This window comes from Gobius niger (assembly GCF_951799975.1).
Source record: "Gobius niger genome assembly, chromosome: 12".
NCBI lineage: Eukaryota > Metazoa > Chordata > Actinopteri > Gobiiformes > Gobiidae > Gobius > Gobius niger.
Window position 1 is genome coordinate 5,810,147 of NC_136863.1, and position 19,798 is coordinate 5,829,944.

At 41.6% G+C, this 19,798-nt stretch overlaps 1 protein-coding gene across 1 annotated transcript in view; it reads left to right on the forward strand.

Annotated features, from left to right (window-relative positions):
• The first annotated feature begins 10,329 nt into the window (after positions 1 to 10,329).
• The window catches only part of LOC306970993 (neuronal acetylcholine receptor subunit alpha-7-like), a 76,524-nt gene continuing 67,055 nt past the window's right edge, over positions 10,330 to 19,798 (forward strand). The window contains exons 1-2 of the mRNA XM_079567118.1: positions 10,330 to 10,489; positions 11,337 to 11,476. Coding sequence (XP_079423244.1) covers positions 10,435 to 10,489; positions 11,337 to 11,476 — 195 coding nt within the window. The 5' untranslated portion in view covers positions 10,330 to 10,434. The remainder of the gene's footprint in view (positions 10,490 to 11,336; positions 11,477 to 19,798) is intronic.

The window sequence follows — 19,798 nt, forward strand, 5'->3', positions numbered from 1 at the left end:
TTGAAATTCTTTAAAAGGGGGTCCCTTACCACAGAGGCGTCCCTTTTGTACCTGAACTCCATGATCCTGTCACATTTTATGTATTGTACTGTATATCGAGTTGGTTGCAGGGCTGTAAAACGGTTCTGGGGCCTCTTGAAACATTATATAAATATGCACTCAAGATCCATGATAAGAAACCCAGGCGTTATCACCATTGTCAAATACTAAATAAGTATGGAATTCTGAATTTTACAAACCTTATATTCTACTCTAATGTTTGCTTGCTTTTTAAAATTATCCATGGAGTCACTGCACCCCCTCTGAGAAAATGTATAACTTTATGCACTGATAAAATGACTCGAGCTACTCGATCCACTTCTAGAGGAGAATGTAGCGTCCCAAAATGTAAAACTGCCTTCGCTAAATCTGCTTCTCTGTGATCGGGTCAGTGGAACACACGCCAACAGAGATTATTGCAAGTACGACATTCAAAGGTTTTGCACATTTGACTAAAAAATGTCTTCTAGAAAAACAAACTTGCACTCATGACCTGTAACGTCATGTGGGAGCAACCGTTTCACCTAGAAAAAGGACCGGTAGAAAATGTTCTAATGTTCCAATCTTGTTTAAATTAAATGTATGTTTTTAATGATGTCAAAATGTATAAATCCATGGTCAAGTATTCATCTACATTTAAAATCAGTTTTTGTACTGCAACATCAACCTGCCCAGGGACGACAGGTGGAAATTAGCATCTTTGCTATAACCTGGTACTATTCATCTTTCCTTTTGGTCAATGTTAAATTGTGCACTGTCCCTGTTTAAATAAAAAACATACCATACCATACCATACCATACCATTAAAAAGACACATGGATGGACCATGGCGATGCACTTCACTGTTTCAGATTAGCCCCAACTGAGTTTTGTCGCCATGCTGAATCTATACTAAAGCGATGCTGTTAAAATAGACAAACCACTTGTCGTTAGCATGGATAAAATGCTCAGTACAAGTTAGTTAAGAAAAGACATTTACCTGTCTATCTTTTTACATTTCGATGCCTTCAAAAGACACATGGACCTGGCGATGCACTTCACTGTTGCAGATCAGCGACGACTGACACCACGCGTAGGTGCTTATGATAGCCGATAGCAAAGCAAGGCGAGGAGTTAAACTCAAAAAGTAAAAAAAAAAAAAGAAAACGGAAAATAATTACGAGATAGTCCACTGAGGAAAAAGTATTCTAAAAAAAAAAAATTTAATTCGGAAAACGGAAAATATATCTCGTAATTACGAGATAATACACTGTGGAAAAAAAAATAATTCGGAAAACGGAATTATTATTTTTTTCACTGACTACAATGCTCCTTCGTAGAAGGACGCTGCTGAAAGCTACGTTAAGGTGAGCTATTTTTCACCACTGTAAATAGATAAAGACTTCTTCACACCAGCAAGTGGATTTTTGTCACTTTTTTGCTGGATTTTTCTCGCTTTTTTTGCTGGATTCTTGTCACTTTTTTGCTGGATTCTTGTCACTTTTTTGCTGGATTTTTGTCACTTTTTTGCTGGATTTTTATCGCTTTTTTGCTGGATTTTTGTCGATTTTTTGCTAGATTTTTGTAGCTTTTTTGCTGGATTTTTGTCTTTTTTTTTTGCTGGATTTTGTCATTTTGGTCAATTTACATCCTCATTTTCTTCTCGTTTTTTGTCGCTATTTTGAAGAAGCTTTTAGATTTGGAGAACAGGAGAAAACATGTTCAGGTGGGAGTTAAGAGGTTAATGATGGGAGGAATTTGATTGTTGCTTTCAAATTTCACTCAATCTTTCCTCACTTTGCAGACTTACAGACTATCACTTTAATCTGTTGGTTAATCAGATAGAAACATGAATATTAATCTACATCTTTGTCCGTCAGGCCACTCGCTGCATGAAAATGGCGAAGCTGGTGGATCTCCAGCTGCACTTCCTCAAACAGGGGCAGGATCTGAAAATCGTCAACCTGAAGCCTGCAGGGCTGCTCGGAGCTGTGACCGCACTGCCCCGATGCTACCAGGTTTTACTCTCAACCATGACTAGTCCTTCAAAAAGAGCTAATCCATTACATTATTGACAGTTCTAGCTATACATTTCTAGAGTTTGTGTATTGTGTGTGTGTCCATTGCATGATATAGAGAAAATGAAGAGAAACGACAGACATGCAGTGTTGGGGAAGATACTTTGAAATTGTATTTAATTACAGAATACTGAATACTTGCCTTAAAATTTATTTTGTAACATGTTCCGTTACTTTGTCCAACCGGAGTACTGTATTTGGAATACTTTCACATTGATTTCCATAATATTCATGTGTAATACACCACATTATTAGTAACATGACGCCTGTTCGGAACTTATTCACTCTTTATTAGGAGAGCAAGAAAATCCCACAGCCAGAACGACATAGAGCTAAACTTTTCCGGACTGTTTTGATCTTTTCTCAATAATTGATGTTTTGATTATGAAATGTAATGATCAAGTACTGCGCTGGACTCCTTTGATTTTAGTGGAGTAACTGTATCCTAAATTCCCTCAAATGAAAGAGTAACTGTACCTGAATCCAAAACACTAGATCGATTTTGGGTCAACCAAATCATGTTCTCCTTCATAGCATTCGTTTCGCTGTCTCACTATGGGATGAAACCAAACTATACATTCAGCTAAAACGATAAAATACTTTAAAACATAAATAAGATGCAATAAAAAAAGAAGTTTAATAAAATTGTAAAAACAATAAAAGAAAATTAAAACAATAATCGAAAATAAAAGACACAGAGGACCACACAACTCACGCGGTGTTAAAAGCCCGAGAATAAAAGTGGGTTTTAAGACGAGATTTAAAACACTCCAGGGTGGGGGCCGTACGGACCTGGAGGGGCAGAGCGTTCCACAGCTTAGGGCCGACAACGGAGAACGCTCTGTCCCCTCTGGTTTTTCGGTTCGTCTTAGGAACCACAAGCTGGAGCTGGCCCTCAGACCTCAGAGCGCGCGCTGGAGAGTAAATTTGGATGTGGTCTGTGAGGTACTGAGGGGCCAGTCCATTCAAAGCTTTAAAAACAAACAATAAAACCTTAAAATCAATTCTAAAATTAACAGGAAGCCAGTGCAAAGAAGCAAGAATTGGTGAAATATGTTTAAAAAAAAGAGCATTTTGGCTGATTCCTGTACAGAGTGCATTGCAGTCGTCCAGGCGAGTGGAGATAAAAGCGTGCACGACTTGTTCAAAGTTTTTCAAACTTAAAAAAGGTTTCAGTTTGGCTAAAAGACGAAGGTGATAAAAACTCGATTTAACAATGGCGCCGATCTGTTTATTGAGTTTAAAATCACAGTCAACAATGTCGCCAAGGCTAACCTAAAGTTTTGCGGTGGCACTTTTCTCTGATGCCCTCTGGGAGACGATATGTCACTCCTCAACTGAAAAGAAACACTATTAAAACTCTTTTATCCCCTTAGCTGTCAGACTTTTAAATGACACCAGCTTTGACTTTTGGATTTTGTTTGTTTCCATGAGCAGAGAGCAGCGAACAGAGTTTCCCTTTGGATAAAATACAGTTGTTTTATCTTGATCTTTGAATTAAGTTCCTAAAAATGAGTATTCTATAAACACGTATTATGTTACTACTCAATACTGGTCTGCCCTTTTGGTCTAAGTGCTTTACATGCACAATAACAACAAGAAAAATCCACACAACTGACTTCACTCACAGACTTTTGTATTTGCTTCACCGCGCCATAAAAAAGTCCATTCAAGCAAACTTAGATGTGTGTCAATTTTTCCTGTTTTTTATTGCACTTTTTTGATCCAGCACACTGGTTTAGAATTTGTGGATGTCCATGTCTGCTCCCCTATAAAAAAAAAAATACATACACTCCAAACACCAACACAGCTGCACACATCTGCACCAACAGACCCCCAACCACCAGCATTCATTCACTCACACATCATTCAGCCCGGCCTGTTGTACATGTTTTTAGTGGTAGGGCAAACCAGAGTTTTGTTATTTCTACATTTTATTCATGTTTCTGAGTAAAGTTTCCATCTCTCTGACTTATATCCATGTCTTCAGGTTGGACGGCGCCCCCAGCTCTCTGCAGGACCGCCTGGCCCGATGACCACCGTGAACCCTCCCGAAGACTAATCACGTTTATGTGCAATGTTCTAATCAAATAAATGTGTAATGTAATAAACTGGATCAAGCACTAGATGGAGCTGTTTTTTCAAGTCTGATGATCTGAAGCATGAATGGATCATTTGTGGTATTTTGCTGCAAAGATGCACTAGGGATGTGCAAACAGTGTTAATTTCGTCGACTAAAACATTTAGTCTTAATTTTAGTTAAAGTGTTATTTTTGACGGCTAAAATTGGACTAAAACTAAATTAAAAGTTTTTCATGAGACTAAAGCTATGACTAAAATGTCCAGATATTTTAGTCGACTAAAATAAGACTAAAAAAAATGAAAGGGAGAGACTAAAATCATCCAAACTTCTATTGACCGTCTGAAAGAGCCTCAGATCATGTTAACAGCTCTGAGCTTTGTTCATGTGGAGCAGCTCCACGAGGCGGAGGAACAAGATTAAATATGATTATGATGAATATTATCAATGCAAAGTCGACCAAATTCGTCTTAAATTTGCTATTTTAGTCGACTAAAACTAGACTAAAGATTTTTTTTGACTCAAACTAGACTAAGATCGAATTACATTTTCGTCAAATGACTAAGACTAAAACTAAATTAAAATATGTTGTCAAAATTAACACTGTGTGCAAATCATCATTATCTTCAAACCTGTAAACCAGGGTTTCCTCTGGGCATTATAATAAAGGATTAAAGCAGTACTAAGTAACGTGTTTACCTTAATAAATCCTTTTCGTTGTCCCTCTGGGGGTAATACAAGTGTTGATGGGATTATTGGGGGTCTTTCATCTCCCCCTGGTGTCTCTGGCCAGAAAACCACAACTGCAGCTTTACCTGCCTCGGAGTCAGAGGCCCCAATACACACTAATGGAATCACGAAGAAGCTGCTAACATGCTAACGGGCAAAGCTAACTGCGGGCTAACGTCACTTTAAACAGTATTTACAGCCAAGTTTGAGTGAAAAAAATTATTCCCATTGTGTAATTGGATGTACAATATCCCTCTCTCCCTTCGAGAGGGATATTGTACATCCAATTACACAATGAAGATCATTTGTTTCACTCAAACTTGAAAATACTGTTTAAGTGACACAAGCCTGCAGTTAGGTTTGCCTGTTAGCTTCTTCTTCGTGATTCCATTAGTGTGTATTGGGGCCTCTGACTCGGAGGCAGGTAAAGCTGCAGTTGTGGTTTTCTGGCCAGAGACACCAGGGGGAGATGAAAGACCCCCAATAATCCCATCAACACTTGTATTACCCCCAGAGGGACTACGGAATGGACTTTAACAAGTTACTTAGTACTGCATTAAATGTCATTAAAAAGCAAATCTACATTTTTTGGAAAAATTTGACATTGTTCGACAATTGTAACAGTAAAAGTTGATTTCCCGTTTCATCCCATTTTCTTCCCCCTTGTTGGATGTTGGAAGTGTTTGCAAATCTTAAGGAATGAAATATGCAGATTTATTTTTCCTCAGTTTGTGCGATTAAATTATATGTATATGGGCATTAAAATGACATTAAAAACACATAACATTTGACTCGCTTTTGCCTGTATAAACCAAAAGAACATTTACTGTAGAATTGACACTCATTTGGCTTCTGTTCTTTCTGTGAAATCGCCTTCAGACTCTATAAATGACTTTTCCTATTACGAAATGTAGAAAAGTAATTGACTTGTGGGCACTCGAGTCTGCAGTAATCTGAAAATGGAATGTCATTTCTTGGAGTTGTGCTGCGCCAATGCAATACGGAAGCTTTAAATTACATTATTAATATATTGATACCCCAAAAAGAAAAACTTCTGGATTTGCCTGCCATAATAAAAGTTAAAGTGCATATGACAGGTTTTCATCTTTTTAGAAAATCTGACTTATTCAGATGGATATCATCAGGTGCAAGTCATAATTATAATTTTATTTCAGTGAATTAATTTAAAAAAAATCTGAACCGAGCACATTTTCTCCTGTTTGGCTTTACCCAAATCTAAAAGCGTCTTGAGAAAGACAAAACAAATGGCAACAAAAAAATGGATGAAAACAAGGAGGAAAATGCAAAAAAAACGACAAAAAACGTCACAAATATAAGATGAAAAAGTGATGAAATAAGGATGAAAACGCAAAGAAAAAGAGCAATAGAAAAGTGACAGTAAAGTGACAAAAAGGTGATGAAAAAGTGACAAAGCAACCGCATTAAAGCCACAAAAGAGGAACAGAAAAGTGACAAAAACACAACAAAAAAGCCATGAAAAAGTGACAAAGAAAAAAACGAAAATGCAACAGAAGACCAACAAAAATTAGCCTGATAAACCACACCCACCTTCTTTCTGCACGAAAGAAAGTGGGTCTGGCCCAATGGCCGCTGGCTGCCCTGCTTTTTGACAAACGTGGGGGCCGCCATTGCTCCGCCGTTGCTGCAGTACCTTCATATCGCCGCTAGGCCCCCATTGAAAAGCATTGGAGTTTAGACACGTTAAAAACTACTTTAAAGCCTGGTTTCCATTGTTTCAACACTAGACTAGGCTAGATATTCCTCCTGAGATAACGCTGGGTTAATAACAATATATGAAACCAGGCTGGTTTTCATAATATGAATTTTTGAAATCTCGTACTTAATGAGGGTCGGACTGTTAGCATTGGAGCAGCGCGAGCTACACGTCACGCAAGGGCCGAGTCTACGGTGAAAATCCCGCCCTTATGTCCTTTTTAGGAACAGGCTTCGTCAGAGCTGGGGAGGGGGAGTCTGTAAATCCGCCATGAATTGCCCCACGGCCGTAATCATTATGGTAAACGGGGAGGAGTGAGCATAAGACGTCCATTTTTTTTACAGTCTATGGTCTGGTCACGCACGGTAAACAAGTTGTTGATTGGCGGCTAAGGCCGAACCAATCACGACCGTCACAGAGAAATGAGAAGGTTACGTCACTCGCTGCACCTCTATGTTTTTAGTTCAATTAGCGTTAACATCAGCCAAAACTAATCATGGATGAAGTAGTCAAAGATTTTGCCTCGCGTTCTCCGCGTGAGTTTATATTCACTTCATATTTTTTTAACTGGACACAGCTGTCGTCACGTCCACTAATTGGTTTATTTCACTGACGATCTGTGCGCGTTAGGCCCGCCCCTTCAAACTGCTCCAATTGCTCCGTGACCGGACTGATTCCCTGCATGGAACGGACAGGGAAGAGTATGGCAGAGCCAGGCAAAACAAAAATGTGAAGAAAACGCAATAAAAAAAACAATTAATTGTATGTACTTATTTTCAGTACATTAAAAATACTAGAAATATACTTACATTTCAACTGTAATTAATTTTTACCTTAAAACACTTAATAAAATTGTACTATTAAATAAGTATATTTTAGTGTTTTAATAGAAAAAATGTACTTGGAATCAAATATCATCAATTTGAATTTTATTACACCTTATAGAAAATACACTACAATTTAGAATCTTCAAGTGTACTTTTATACATATTTTTATATACACTTCAGTTATATCTCAACTCAAGTGTAATTAAAATATAACTATGCTTGAAGAATCATTTTCTTATGTGAAAAGGATTCTTTTCAAATAAGAATCCTTCAGTGTACAAAATCTTCCACAATTAAAGATATACATTCTTTGTAATAAAACAAGCAAAACATTTCAAGTACATTTTACTTCTCTTTCACATAAAACTGTACATTAGTTATTTGTCATTGTTATTAATGAGAAATGAGAGATAGGGCATCTTAAATATACTAAAATTCAGCTATAGTTGTTCCATTTTAACACAACTTTAACACTATTCAATACATTAAAAGTATATAAAAGTTGATCTAGAGATCATATAAAATGCAACTTAATTTACAATATATTAAGTATGGTGCATATAAAGTATATTTAATGCTACAAAAAAGTACAACACATTTTTTTTCGACCTGGGGAGAAACAAGACTAGTCTAGATGAGTTTTGTAGGTCTTAGCTTTCAAATGAGGCTTTACACTGGCCTATAGGCTGTAACCTTTTAGATTTGGGCAGCGTGACTTCCCGTCAGCGTCCAATAAGGGAGTGAAACAAAAAATGTTAAGCAAAATCTTAAAGGGACTAGATGCAAGTTGGCCATTTTATACTCACTACTGCCACCTCAGGTCATATGTGTAACTGCATCTTCTATATTAAGCTCGTGCATGACGGCACTTCAGACCCGAAGTAAGAACTTTTTTTAGAGGCAGTTGTGGTGATTTCTTTTAGCATTGTAGTCCTTTTAAATATAATTGTATTAACTATGTTTTTGCAATAAATGTGTCTAATGTGGAAAAGGAAGTGCACCAATCAATGCTTTTAACTGAAGTAAAATGACCTCAAGCATATTTATGGGAGAAATGTGGACACAAAATGCATATTTCAATGGCTTATTTTCATTTGCAGCCGTCACTTGAGTGATTTTTCTCTCATGACTCAAGTGACAGCGACAAAGGAAGTATTTAAGGGCTCATCTGTGCCTAATGAACAGGCGCTTGTGGAGTACGCAGCATTGTGCAGGATTTTCCAGCCAGATGCACATTCAGTTTTATTGTTTTCAGGGCATTCTGTGCTCGTTTAAAGTGGAAAAGAACATTTTGTGAAATTGAAGTCATTTGTCTTGGGTTTAAGAGGCCCTGTACCTGATATTTTTACTTTTTCTGATATTTCCTGTAATAGCGACCCTGGTTTATGAAGTTGAGAGTGAGACAAGAGCCGCTGCAGTAGAGTAAGGCGTTTGTAGCTCTGAAAAGAAAGTCTTGGGTCTTAACTTTAGGCCGATTGCTTCTGACGGTGCGGAGAGGAGCCGCTGTCCTCTCTTTAAATGTGCCGTGACAAGAGTGACAGAGAGAGGACGGGGCGAGACGGGCCACACATTGATAAAACGTCGCTCGTGCTTTGGATCTGGCAACGCAACACTGGCCGCTTTGACCGTAGAGGTGACTCGTGGTCAAAACAAACCGTGTCTTACGGGCTGCTGTACTTTCCTATTTCAAGTGAGATTACCTTCGAACCAGCCAGAAAAGTCATGGAACAAGCAAAATAATCAAGGTCGGAATGTAAATTACTGAAAACCAAATAACTTGTGCATATAGGCTAGGTTAGAGTTGTGTGTCTAACCCATAAGTTATTACATATTGTTACATAACACAGTGTTTCCCGAACTGAATTTGGCTGGTGCAGTGTGTCAAGGGTTGTGTAAAATAAATATTTAGTTTTTGGAGGGCCTCTTGTTTTTTTGGGGGACGTTGTAATGTTTCCCTAAAATCACACCTGGAGTTTTGTTTCAATGGTGCAACTTCATACTCAAATCACCCACAAATCATATAAATCCAAACTATTCTCGCCTCTCCAGACCAGATCGCGTCGCTCTTGAATACTGATGAGCGGGTGGGACTCTCTCGCCCTCCCCCCTCTCTCACCCTCTCTCCCCCTCTCTATCTCTCTCTCTCTCTCTCTCTCTCTCTCTCTCTCTCCCTCTCTATTCCTCTCTCTCCCACTCTCTCTCTCTCCCTCTCTCTCCTCTCCTCTCCTCTCTCTCCCCCTCTCTATGTGTCTCTCTCTCCCCTCTCTCTCTCTCCCTTTCTCTCGTCTCCTCTCCTCTCTCTCCTCTCCCTCTCTCCCCCTCTCTATGTGTCTCTCTCTCCCCTCTCTCTCTCCCTCTCCTCCCCCTCTCTCTCTCTCCCCCTCTCTCTCCTCTCACTCTCTCCCTCTCTCTCACTCTCACTCTCTCCCTCTCTCTCACTCTCACTCTCTCCCCTCTCTCTCTCCCTCTCCTCTCCCTCTCTCTCACTCTCTCCCTCTCCTCTCCCTCTCTCTCACTCTCTCCCTCTCCTCCCCCCTCTCTCTCTCTCCCCCTCTCTCTCCTCTCACTCTCTCCCTCTCTCCCCTCTCTCCTCTCTCTCTCCCTCTCTCCCTCTCTCTCCCCCTTTCTCTCCTCTCTCCCCCTCTCTCTTTCCCTCTCTCTCCTCTCCCCTCACCCTCTCTCCCCCTCTCCCTCCCTCCCAGTGTGGTCAGTGTCTCTCTTACCCTCTCTCTCCTCTCACTCTCTCCCTCCTCTCCCTTTCTCTCTCTCCTCTCCCCCTCTCTGTCTCCTTCTCTCCCCCCCCTCTGTGTCTCTTTCTCTCTCTCTCTCCCTCTCTCTCTTGCCCTCTCTCCTCTCTCTCTCTCCCTCTCCTCTCCCGCTCCCTCCCTCCCTCCTCGTGTTGCTTGTGGTTGCCACTATCGCAGGTGGTGAAGACGCGCTCGGTTCGTGCATGAGGATCGGTGAGGATGGACGGCCGGGTCTTCACGCTGCTCGCCCTGACGCTCTGCTGCCTCCTGCACGGTACGACCCCGACCTTACGTCGAATACTGTTTGGTAATATTTGGCAGTTAATGAGCTTCATCTCCAGCACGGGGCTGAAACACACAACGCTGTCGATGTTTTCAGTGTCTTGCTGAGCATAAAACACGTGTGTGATTTCAAACAATAGCCAAGAAATCAGTGAAGTGAAACGTTACGTTGAAGCTACATGAATGTTTTATTCATAAGACGATGTTATGAACTTTTTATGGAGGTGGTTTCTTTTGTCCTGCCATGCAAAGGTTGTAAAAAGTTTCCTACGTTGCGTCTTTGTAGCCTTTATATACGTTTCTTCAGTCACTGCCTGAGCAAAGAGAAAAAGTTGCCACCTGGATGTAACTGTTATGATCTGGTGTGTGAAGCAAAGAGTGAGATCAGCTGAAGATGATAATGCCAGGCAAGTGCCCGCTGATCAGGAAGTTAAGGTTAGATTTAGGGTCAGGGGTCAGGATTATGGCTTTGAGATTTGGATTATGCATAATTGCTAACTCTAAACTGCCAGATAACAGGTTAACACCATTGAGAATCGACAAAAAATGAGGGCTTTGTGAACGCTTTGTGGAGACGTTTGTTGTTTTTTGGGGGATCGGGCAATATCATTATAATCATATTTAATCGAGGCCACATGAACAAAGCACAGAGCTGCTCCTTTGGTAGTGAAGGTAAATGATATGAGGCTCTTTCAATCTGTCATAGGGAGTTTTGATGATTTTAGCCTCACTTTTTCATTTGTATTCAGTTTTTTTTTCATTTGACGAAAATATCTGGACGTTTTAGTTACATTTTAGTCAGCAGTCGATGAAATCATCCCCCTCTCTCGTGTGTGCAGCCTCCTTGCAGGGCGTCCACCAGCGCAGACTGTACCGGGACCTGATGAAAAGCTACAACCCTCTGGAGCGACCGGTGAACAACGACTCGCACAGCCTGACCGTGCACTTCAGCTTCAGCCTGCTGCAGATCATGGACGTGGTGAGGCGGCCCGTTTGTCTTGTGAATCTTGCTTCTTTCGGCAAACAGTTTCAGAAGTTTGCCCGACACCAGGTCTGGGTCAGTGGGACCGAGCCAGTTTCGATCTTGACTTTAGAGATTAGACCGACGGAGCGTGAACCAAACGGAATCTGGACACGAGGCGAGAGGAGAGAGGGCCAGACCAGCAGCTGATGTCCCCTGATAAACCGCCCGTGTGTGAGGGATGGCTCAGCGCAATAAACAGCTCCAGATTAGCTTGGAACCATTTGGGGGAAAGTGTCTAATTGCTTTTTTAGTTTTGGGACAATCTTTGCATTTTGACGGGCTCGGCGGACGCACAGCATCAGGCAAAATGTAGCCTACGCTTTAAAGAGTGTGTTTTGCTTTTTATAGGTATATGGCTTTAAAAATGTGGAGGATAGTTTTGTTTTTGACATAGTTTAATCCAGGAGCGCTTTATAGAAGACGAAACAGTTTAAGTAAAAAGTGCCCCCACTTAGAGTAAGAGATGCAGCTGATTTGCTTCTGATATCGACACGATACTGGGGGTTTGAGCATTGGCAATATTTAATATTAACCGATACCAAGAGACTGCCTTAAAAATGGCTTGCTGTGATTGAAAAAGTGAATGGTCGCATCTTTTCATGCAAATGATATATATATCAATATTATATCTAAATATTACAACTAGTATCTCTATCAATAAACTGTAAAAACATTAAAGGAGGATCCAAGGACTTTTCTACACTGAATATCCTTGGGTAATGATGACATTAATATTAAAGAGGGGGTATTATGCTTTTTTCAATCACAAAGTACCAGTCTATATCACACTACAATGGTGACGAAACCTTCTGTTGGTCTGTAAATGCAGTAAATTAGAATAACTGCCTTGTATAAAATTGCTCTCTCAAAATGGCGAATGTCTTGAAATAGGCCTCTGTCTCTTTAAGAACCTCTGACCCTTTCCGACACGCCCCCTCCACACACTGTCTGTGGCATCAGTGGGGAGGGGGTTCTGCTGAGGAGCAGTGGTTGGTTACTCGGCTGGTGACGAAAGCTCGGAGGCGTCTCCAGGAGGTGGGGGCGTTCCTAGGAGGACTCAGGCAAACCTATCCCTAAAATGGCCGCCATCAGAGTTTTTACAGATTACTCAAAAATACGTGAATGTGCCAAGGCAACACTTCAGGCATGTTTTTAATGAGGGAGTGACATAATAACATGATGTAAAGCTTGAAAAAGTCAATTTTGCATAACACCCGCCCTTTAACAACTCACATAAAGTGATCTGATCATTCCAAATATGTTATATCCTTCCTTTCATAAATTAAAATACAAATACTTGGCCACTCCAACAGTGGGGGTCGGTAGTAAAGCCTCACTTTCTACAAATGCCAGTGTTTGTACATCATGTATGGCCTAAATGGATGTTCTGTTTAGACATTTAAAGGAATTGAAGAGCTTGGTCGCTTCTAAATGCTAACAACATCTTTGGTCGTTTTGCATGACTGAGGGCACACAGTTCTTCCATACTGTGATATGTTCTTACCTGAGTCTACACGAGTTGATACGTACCTGTCTGGTCTTTGTGTGTGCCCATGGAAGAACTTCCAACATCACCCCCATTTGGAGCTATCGGAATACATTGGGAGAGGCCAAATGCTAACAACATCTTTGCTCGTTTTGCGTGAGTGACTGAGCGCGCGCACAAAGACCAGACAGGTACGCATCAACTCATCTAAGCTCAGGTAAGAACATATCTCATTATATAAAAACGGTGGCCTTTCCCTTTAAGCCTAGGTCACACATTTTTGCCTTGTAACACATGTAAGACATTTCTAGGGTTACAAAGCAAAAACGGCTTAATTTTGTTCTTGCAGCTCTCAGCCTTATGAAGTATGAATGAGCCTATAAAATATATAAAATACGATCGGGATGTCTATCACTTTCAGGTCCAGAGATATCGGCATTAGATCGATTGCCAATATTCTAAAACACCCAAATGACGTCTAAATATTATTTCCATTTTTAACATACAATTTCGATGCTGAGTTACTCAAAATAATGTTTTTAAGTCCCAAATACGCAGACCGTGTCCACTTCAAGAAAGAATTTGACTAACTTGCAGAGATAATTGTTGATAAGGCTTTTTTGCTGCTTGCAGTTGTCGCTGTATTACATAAATAATCACAGCCTTTGATCCGTCATCTCTATTTGATGCAGAAACCGACAATAACGAGAAACCTGCAGAAGAGGTGAGACTTAGACGCTGTTTCACTGTTTTTAAATATTAATTGTTTTTTTAATTTTACACTTGCGGTGACGAGCGGTAATTCGACGCTTGATTAGGCTGAAAACAGTCTGTGTGCGAGCGCCGCTTCGTGCTTAAAACAGGCTCCGAATGGCTCCAGCGCAGTGAGAAATGAACAGAGGCATATTAATCTGCTGAGCTAATGTCCCATGTCCTGATGTTCTGTGATAATAAGTCTGCAATCATCCATCAAAGTGTCCCGCAGCAGACGGCCGCTTTGTACAACGTGAGGGAGATTGTATTAGAATGAAAATGTAGCACAGAAGGCACACGAGACAAGAGGGAGGTAAGAGTAGTTTAAAAAAAAGCATCTTTATCATAATGACTTGACATCAGGTGTTTATCTGTATTTCACAAATAATTACTTGGCCAGAAGCACAGACTGAGCTGCTGAATTTGAACGACAGGTTCATCCACCAGACAAAAGCTCTGTGTCAGGAATCTAACCAGTAGCTCTCCAGACCCACAGATGACTCACAGTTTGGAAGCATTTTCTTTTCTTTTTTTTTCTTTCCTTTTTTTGTTTTGAACAGGCTGAACACAATCTGCAAACATCCGGGTCAATAGTAAACGGACAAAAGTCATTTTCTTTTTAAAGAGACTTTGGGCCAGATCTTGTGGCGGCGCACGGGGCAGCGCAGGCTCTTGGTGAATTATTTTCCGAGTGGCGGCGCTATATGTGCCATTCGCCTCCGCCACCTGTGAGGGGGCGTCACAAGAGGAGGTGACTGCACTGATGGAAACACGGCTGACATTCACTTCCTCGTTTACATTGCGCTGTCTTGCGTTCTTTCTTAAGCCTTAGGCTCTCACAGGTCAAACTAAAAACTTTATTTACCCCATCGTGAGCTAAACGATGTTCACGTCTCGAGAGAAAAAGAGCTACAGCGTCCGCTGTGGCGCAGATCGGCCCGCGCTTGGCGCGAACGCGAAGCAAAACAAAAGCACATGTTCACCCCCCACTCCCACACAACCACTCTCCGGGACGCGGAGTCGATCTTCCTCTGGTTGGAGGAAAATGTGTGTCTCCACCCACTTAAATGCGCTAAGTCTGGAGTGGCAAGATCACAAAGTCCTACTGAGCGCAAAATGTCACGCTATCGTCACAAGATCGGGCCCCATATGTTATAATGTCAAAAATATGTATTTTCCTCCCCCTACATCAGGGGTAGGCAACATCAGGCTCGGGGGCTAGTCCGGCCCTCCAGCACAGAACCTCTGGCCCCCAAGATGATTATGTGAAATATTATTGTGCAAATAAGAGATCAAATACCTGTTAAAGTACTCTAAAATGCAAAAATGTCCTGTCAGAACATCCTGCTTGGTCATAATGTTAAACAGTGATTCTCCACTGGCGGGTCGGGACCCAAAAGTTGGTCACGGAACCATTTTCAGTGGGTCGCGAGTCTATAGGGAACTATATAAAACTGCAAGGAAACACTGTGTCTGTTAAATGTTTTGATCGTAATTTCAGTCTTAATGGGATATCTACTGCTTGTTCAACAAAAACTTGTGTGGCTTGACATTATATAACCTAAATTCTTCATCAGTCTCCTAAGCATAATCGTTAAAGTCCAAAAATAATACATTTTGCTCGGCTTTTGTTTTAGTAGACCGTTTGGTGTTACTTTCCCCCCTCCAGGCTCCAGGTTTTTCATTGGTTGCATTGGTTTTTAAGCGGTTTTGGCCAGGATTCTCGTGAGTAGGAAGTTTTCCATTAAAGATTTATTAATGCAAGATGTTGATTTTGCTGAAAAACTCAATTTCAGTGGGATAGTAACCTGTGGGATAATGTTAAATGTGGATCAGTGCTAGCCGCTGCGCCACTGTGTAGCTTAAGATGTTTGTTTCAATACAATGAAGCTCAGTTTGGTAAAATGAATAAAGGACAATATCATAATATCATTAAATGCGTGCAGCCGGTCAAACGTCACTGAGCCTCTGCCCCGTCTGCCCCCTCTGCCCCCTCTGGCTCAGGTCATTACTGTGATATTGAGACACTGTCGATGGGTTTGTTTTCGCTCAGTTTTTCTCTTTTCAAATCAGATCTGAGCAGAAGCGCTGACAGAATATCAAAAGAGTGATGCCCGTCTGGAGCATCACTCATGAATACTGCATGAGACTGCCCCCTGCTGTCAGCACGAGGCTGCGGACAGGGTTTAGTTAAAAACAGAGGGATGAGAGAAGGCAGAGGTCGGAGCTGCTGCTGGACATGTTCTGAATCAATCTGAGAGAAACTATGGCACAGCGCAGACTTTTGTGGAATCGAAAAACATGAACCTTTGAACCACATTGTTGTCGTTTTCTATTTCTGTATTATCCATTCCAACATTGCGCAGATGTGTTGATGTTTTCTTGCTAATCTCCCGCCAACAGCAAATGGCTTACTTTTACTGACATGGTTTTGTCAAGAATCATCCTGGTGTAAAACAAATGGGTCTCGTAGTTGTTCTGTGAAATGCATCACTGTGGAAACTACCAACATAACTCAACGTAGAATTGTGTCAGGTAGTGTTTATAATTTAGCTCAGTCTCTTTGTTCAGAATCCTACACCTGCATAGCCCTTTGACTTTGTTGGTGGGTACTTTTGCAGTAAAGGTGTAACATTTTTTACAGTGCCAAACAGAGCCGGTGCTGGCCCTTCTGGGGCCCTAAGCAAAAATCCAGACGGGGCCCTACAGTGCGCATCCCGTGGCTATTCGACAAAGAGCGAATCCATTTACGGTCAAAAACAGCCACTGTGAGACTGGGCTTTAGGACTACTATAGTCTATTTCCCCCACTTTTTAAAATGGTAAATGGTCCCTTTCTCTCACTTCTGGCCCCTGACCCACAGTTTGGGAACCGCTGATTTAAAACTAGCTGAAACCTGCAACTAATGCTTATTTCTGTCTGACCACTGAGAATTAGCCTGTGAGTAGTCCACTTCGTTGTAGACTGTGCACATTCATGTGGATTGGCTGGATCATGGATTCATCTCAAAAAGGCTACGTACAACGGCTTTACTCGTCTATTCACCAAACTACGGTCCTGAGTCTCCGCTCGAGACAATAAGAGGAGAGTGTAAATGAGAGTGTGGGCGTTGCAGCCCCAAGTCCGCGCAGAGAAAACACGAGAGCAGCACCCGGGACCCGGGTGACATGCGGAGAGTGAGTGAGCACTGTCAGAGCCTGTCCCCGTAACAACTCGTTGATTAATCTGTGAAACAACACCGTAGTTTGACTGAGATGTGGGGCCCTTGAGGCTGCGGGGGCCCTACACACCTTGGAAAAAACGGCTCTGGTGCCAAAACCGTTGGCACTGATATCAATCTGGAATCATCTAGTGCAAGTCATTTGGGGAGAGGACGAACTTTTGCCGCAGTATTTCCTGTTTATTGGATCAAGCGCACCTCAATTTCTCCAATCACAGCCTCAAAATGACTATCAAATATTTAGTTTTGAAAAAATTTATGTGTGTTTTCCCATTATCTCCGTGTTTTTTGTTGTTCGCAAAAGTTCCACTCGTGCACTCAGGGCAATACAGTCATGTGATTGGCCCAAACCACTGATCGGTATTCAATGAGAGTAGCACATGGATCCTCTTGTGTTTGTGAACTCATACATTCTGGGATAATTTCGCTTGCTGGCAAGGTTAATAAAGCTTTTCCCCTACTATTATCCTGGCATCAATTTCCATGCTGACTTCTGACTGATTGCAATCACATCAAAGTCATATTGAAAATGGTCAAGGTCCTTTGCAGATCTCTCTCTGTCTTCATGGAGCCTCATGCTAACCTGCACACATGCTCTGAAATGCATGTGATTGTTGTAGATCTGTAGTTTCAGTCTTCCTCTCTTGAACGTTAATGCTACTGGATGTCACTGTGAATTTCACTGATTTTGCTGACTAGAATAATAAGTTAAGCGTAGTTCATGAGATCTAGAAAAAAGCTGGAAAAAAAGTTGACTAAATGGAAAGGAATTGTTTGACTAAGTCTGTGTGGGTTTTCTCCTCTATCTGACGCCACCCATTTTAAGTAATTTGCTTGTCAACATAAATATAACCTGGTTATAACTTTAACCAAGCAAATGGGTAAGAACTTTCCATCGGATATTTACTATGTTAAGGAGCAAAGAAAGAGGTCAGCCTGACAACTTCATTTTACAGACTGACCGGCTTATGTCATCACTGAATGCTTTTCCTCCATAATGGCATGGGCTATATTTCAAGGAGAAAGCCTTTTCTGACAGGCATTGGCCACCTCTGAGTCCGTTCTCTCCCCTAGTGCCACCGAACACTCGTCTTATTTTTCAGCTGCAGCAGGTCGGGTCGTTTATTGAACCTTTTATTTACCTTTTCACCCTCTGATCCTGCCTCTAAGCTACTACAAGTCTGTATAGTTTAATCTCCTCCGCACGCTCCACAACCTGCGTGCCCCATTAGCAGGAGCACATTCATCAAACTGACTGTGCTTCATATTCAGCGCCCTCTGCTCAGGATCGCTGCCATCTGCAACACTCGTTTGAAACTGTGTGCACTGGACTGGCTCCTGTCGGCTCCTCAGAGGCCACAGCTCATCTGCCAAACATGACAGTGTTTTATCAAAGGAGTCTGGCTTTTTCACCGCACTTTCCTGATTTATTATGTACAATAATGTGTCATTTTAAGATGCCAGCAGTGGCTAAATAGCAGGACATTCCTCTTCAAACAGGAAGGTTGGAGCTGAGATCAGTGCTGCTGTTGTGTCCTTCCTTTTATGATACTAACATTAAAAATCACCTGTTACATTTCTATTGCACTTTACAAACTTGACAAGCTTCTTTTCTAAAACGGTGCTTCCCAACCTTTTTAGTAGAAGCCTAAACCCATCGACCAAATTTAGTGGGTTAGCTGTGCTGTGGAGCATCCAAGTGCTCTTTCACAAACCAAAGTTGAATAGTTTGGGAGGAACACACAACGTCATGTGTGGAGGAACAATGGAACAGGACACCAACATCAAAACCTTCTCCTCACTGGGAAGTCTGGAGCAGGAGCATCATGGTGTGGGGCTGTTTTATAGCCTCAGGGCCTGAACAACTTGTTATCATCAATAGAAAAATTAATTCACAAGTTTATCAATATATTTTGCAGAAAAACCTGAGACATTCACAACATGCATGGAGAATGTAAGTGAACCCTTGTATTAAACAGCTGCTGATCCTTCTTTTGCAACAATAACGGCTTTCCTGCAGAAACAGTTCTTGTGTCTCAAAACGCAGACGATAGCGTGACATTTTGCCTCAGTAGGAGCACTTTGTGATCTTGCCACTCCAGACTTAGCGCATTTAAGTAAGTGGAGACACACATTTTCCTCCAACCAGATCGACTCCACGTCCAGGAGAGTGGTTGTGTGGGAGTGGGGGGTGAACATGTGCTTTTGTTTTGCTTTGCGTTCACGCCAAGCGCTGGCCGATCCGCGCCACAGCGGACGCTGTAGCTTTTTCTCTCGAGACGTGAACATAGTTTAGCTCACGATGGGGTAAATAAAGTTTTTAGTTTGACCTGTGAGAGCCTAAGGCTTAAGAAAGAATGCAAGACAGCGCAATGTAAACGAGGAAGTGAATGTCAGCCGTGTTTCCATCAGTGCAGTCACCTCCTCTTGTGACGCCCCCTCACAGGTGGCGGAGGCGAATGGCACATATAGCTCCACCACTCGGAAAATAATTCGCCAAGAGCCTGCGCCGCCCCGTGCGCCGCCACAAGATCTGGCCCTAGATGTTCACAACGATCAGGATGAATCTCGGACCATTCCTCTTTACAAAACTGCTGCAGTTCAGTGAGATTCAGGCGGTGTACTTACTTATTCCACGTTGTCCTGTGTCCTTTGTATTATGACCAATAAAAATATGATTAAATGTAAACATTTGGGTGGTATTAGTTTAAGCAGACACTGTTTATTCATTCTTTTGATTTTAATAAAGATCCCACCACATTGTATGACCAATTTAGGCAGAAGAGAGAAATTCCAAAGGGTGTACTTACTCTTGTAC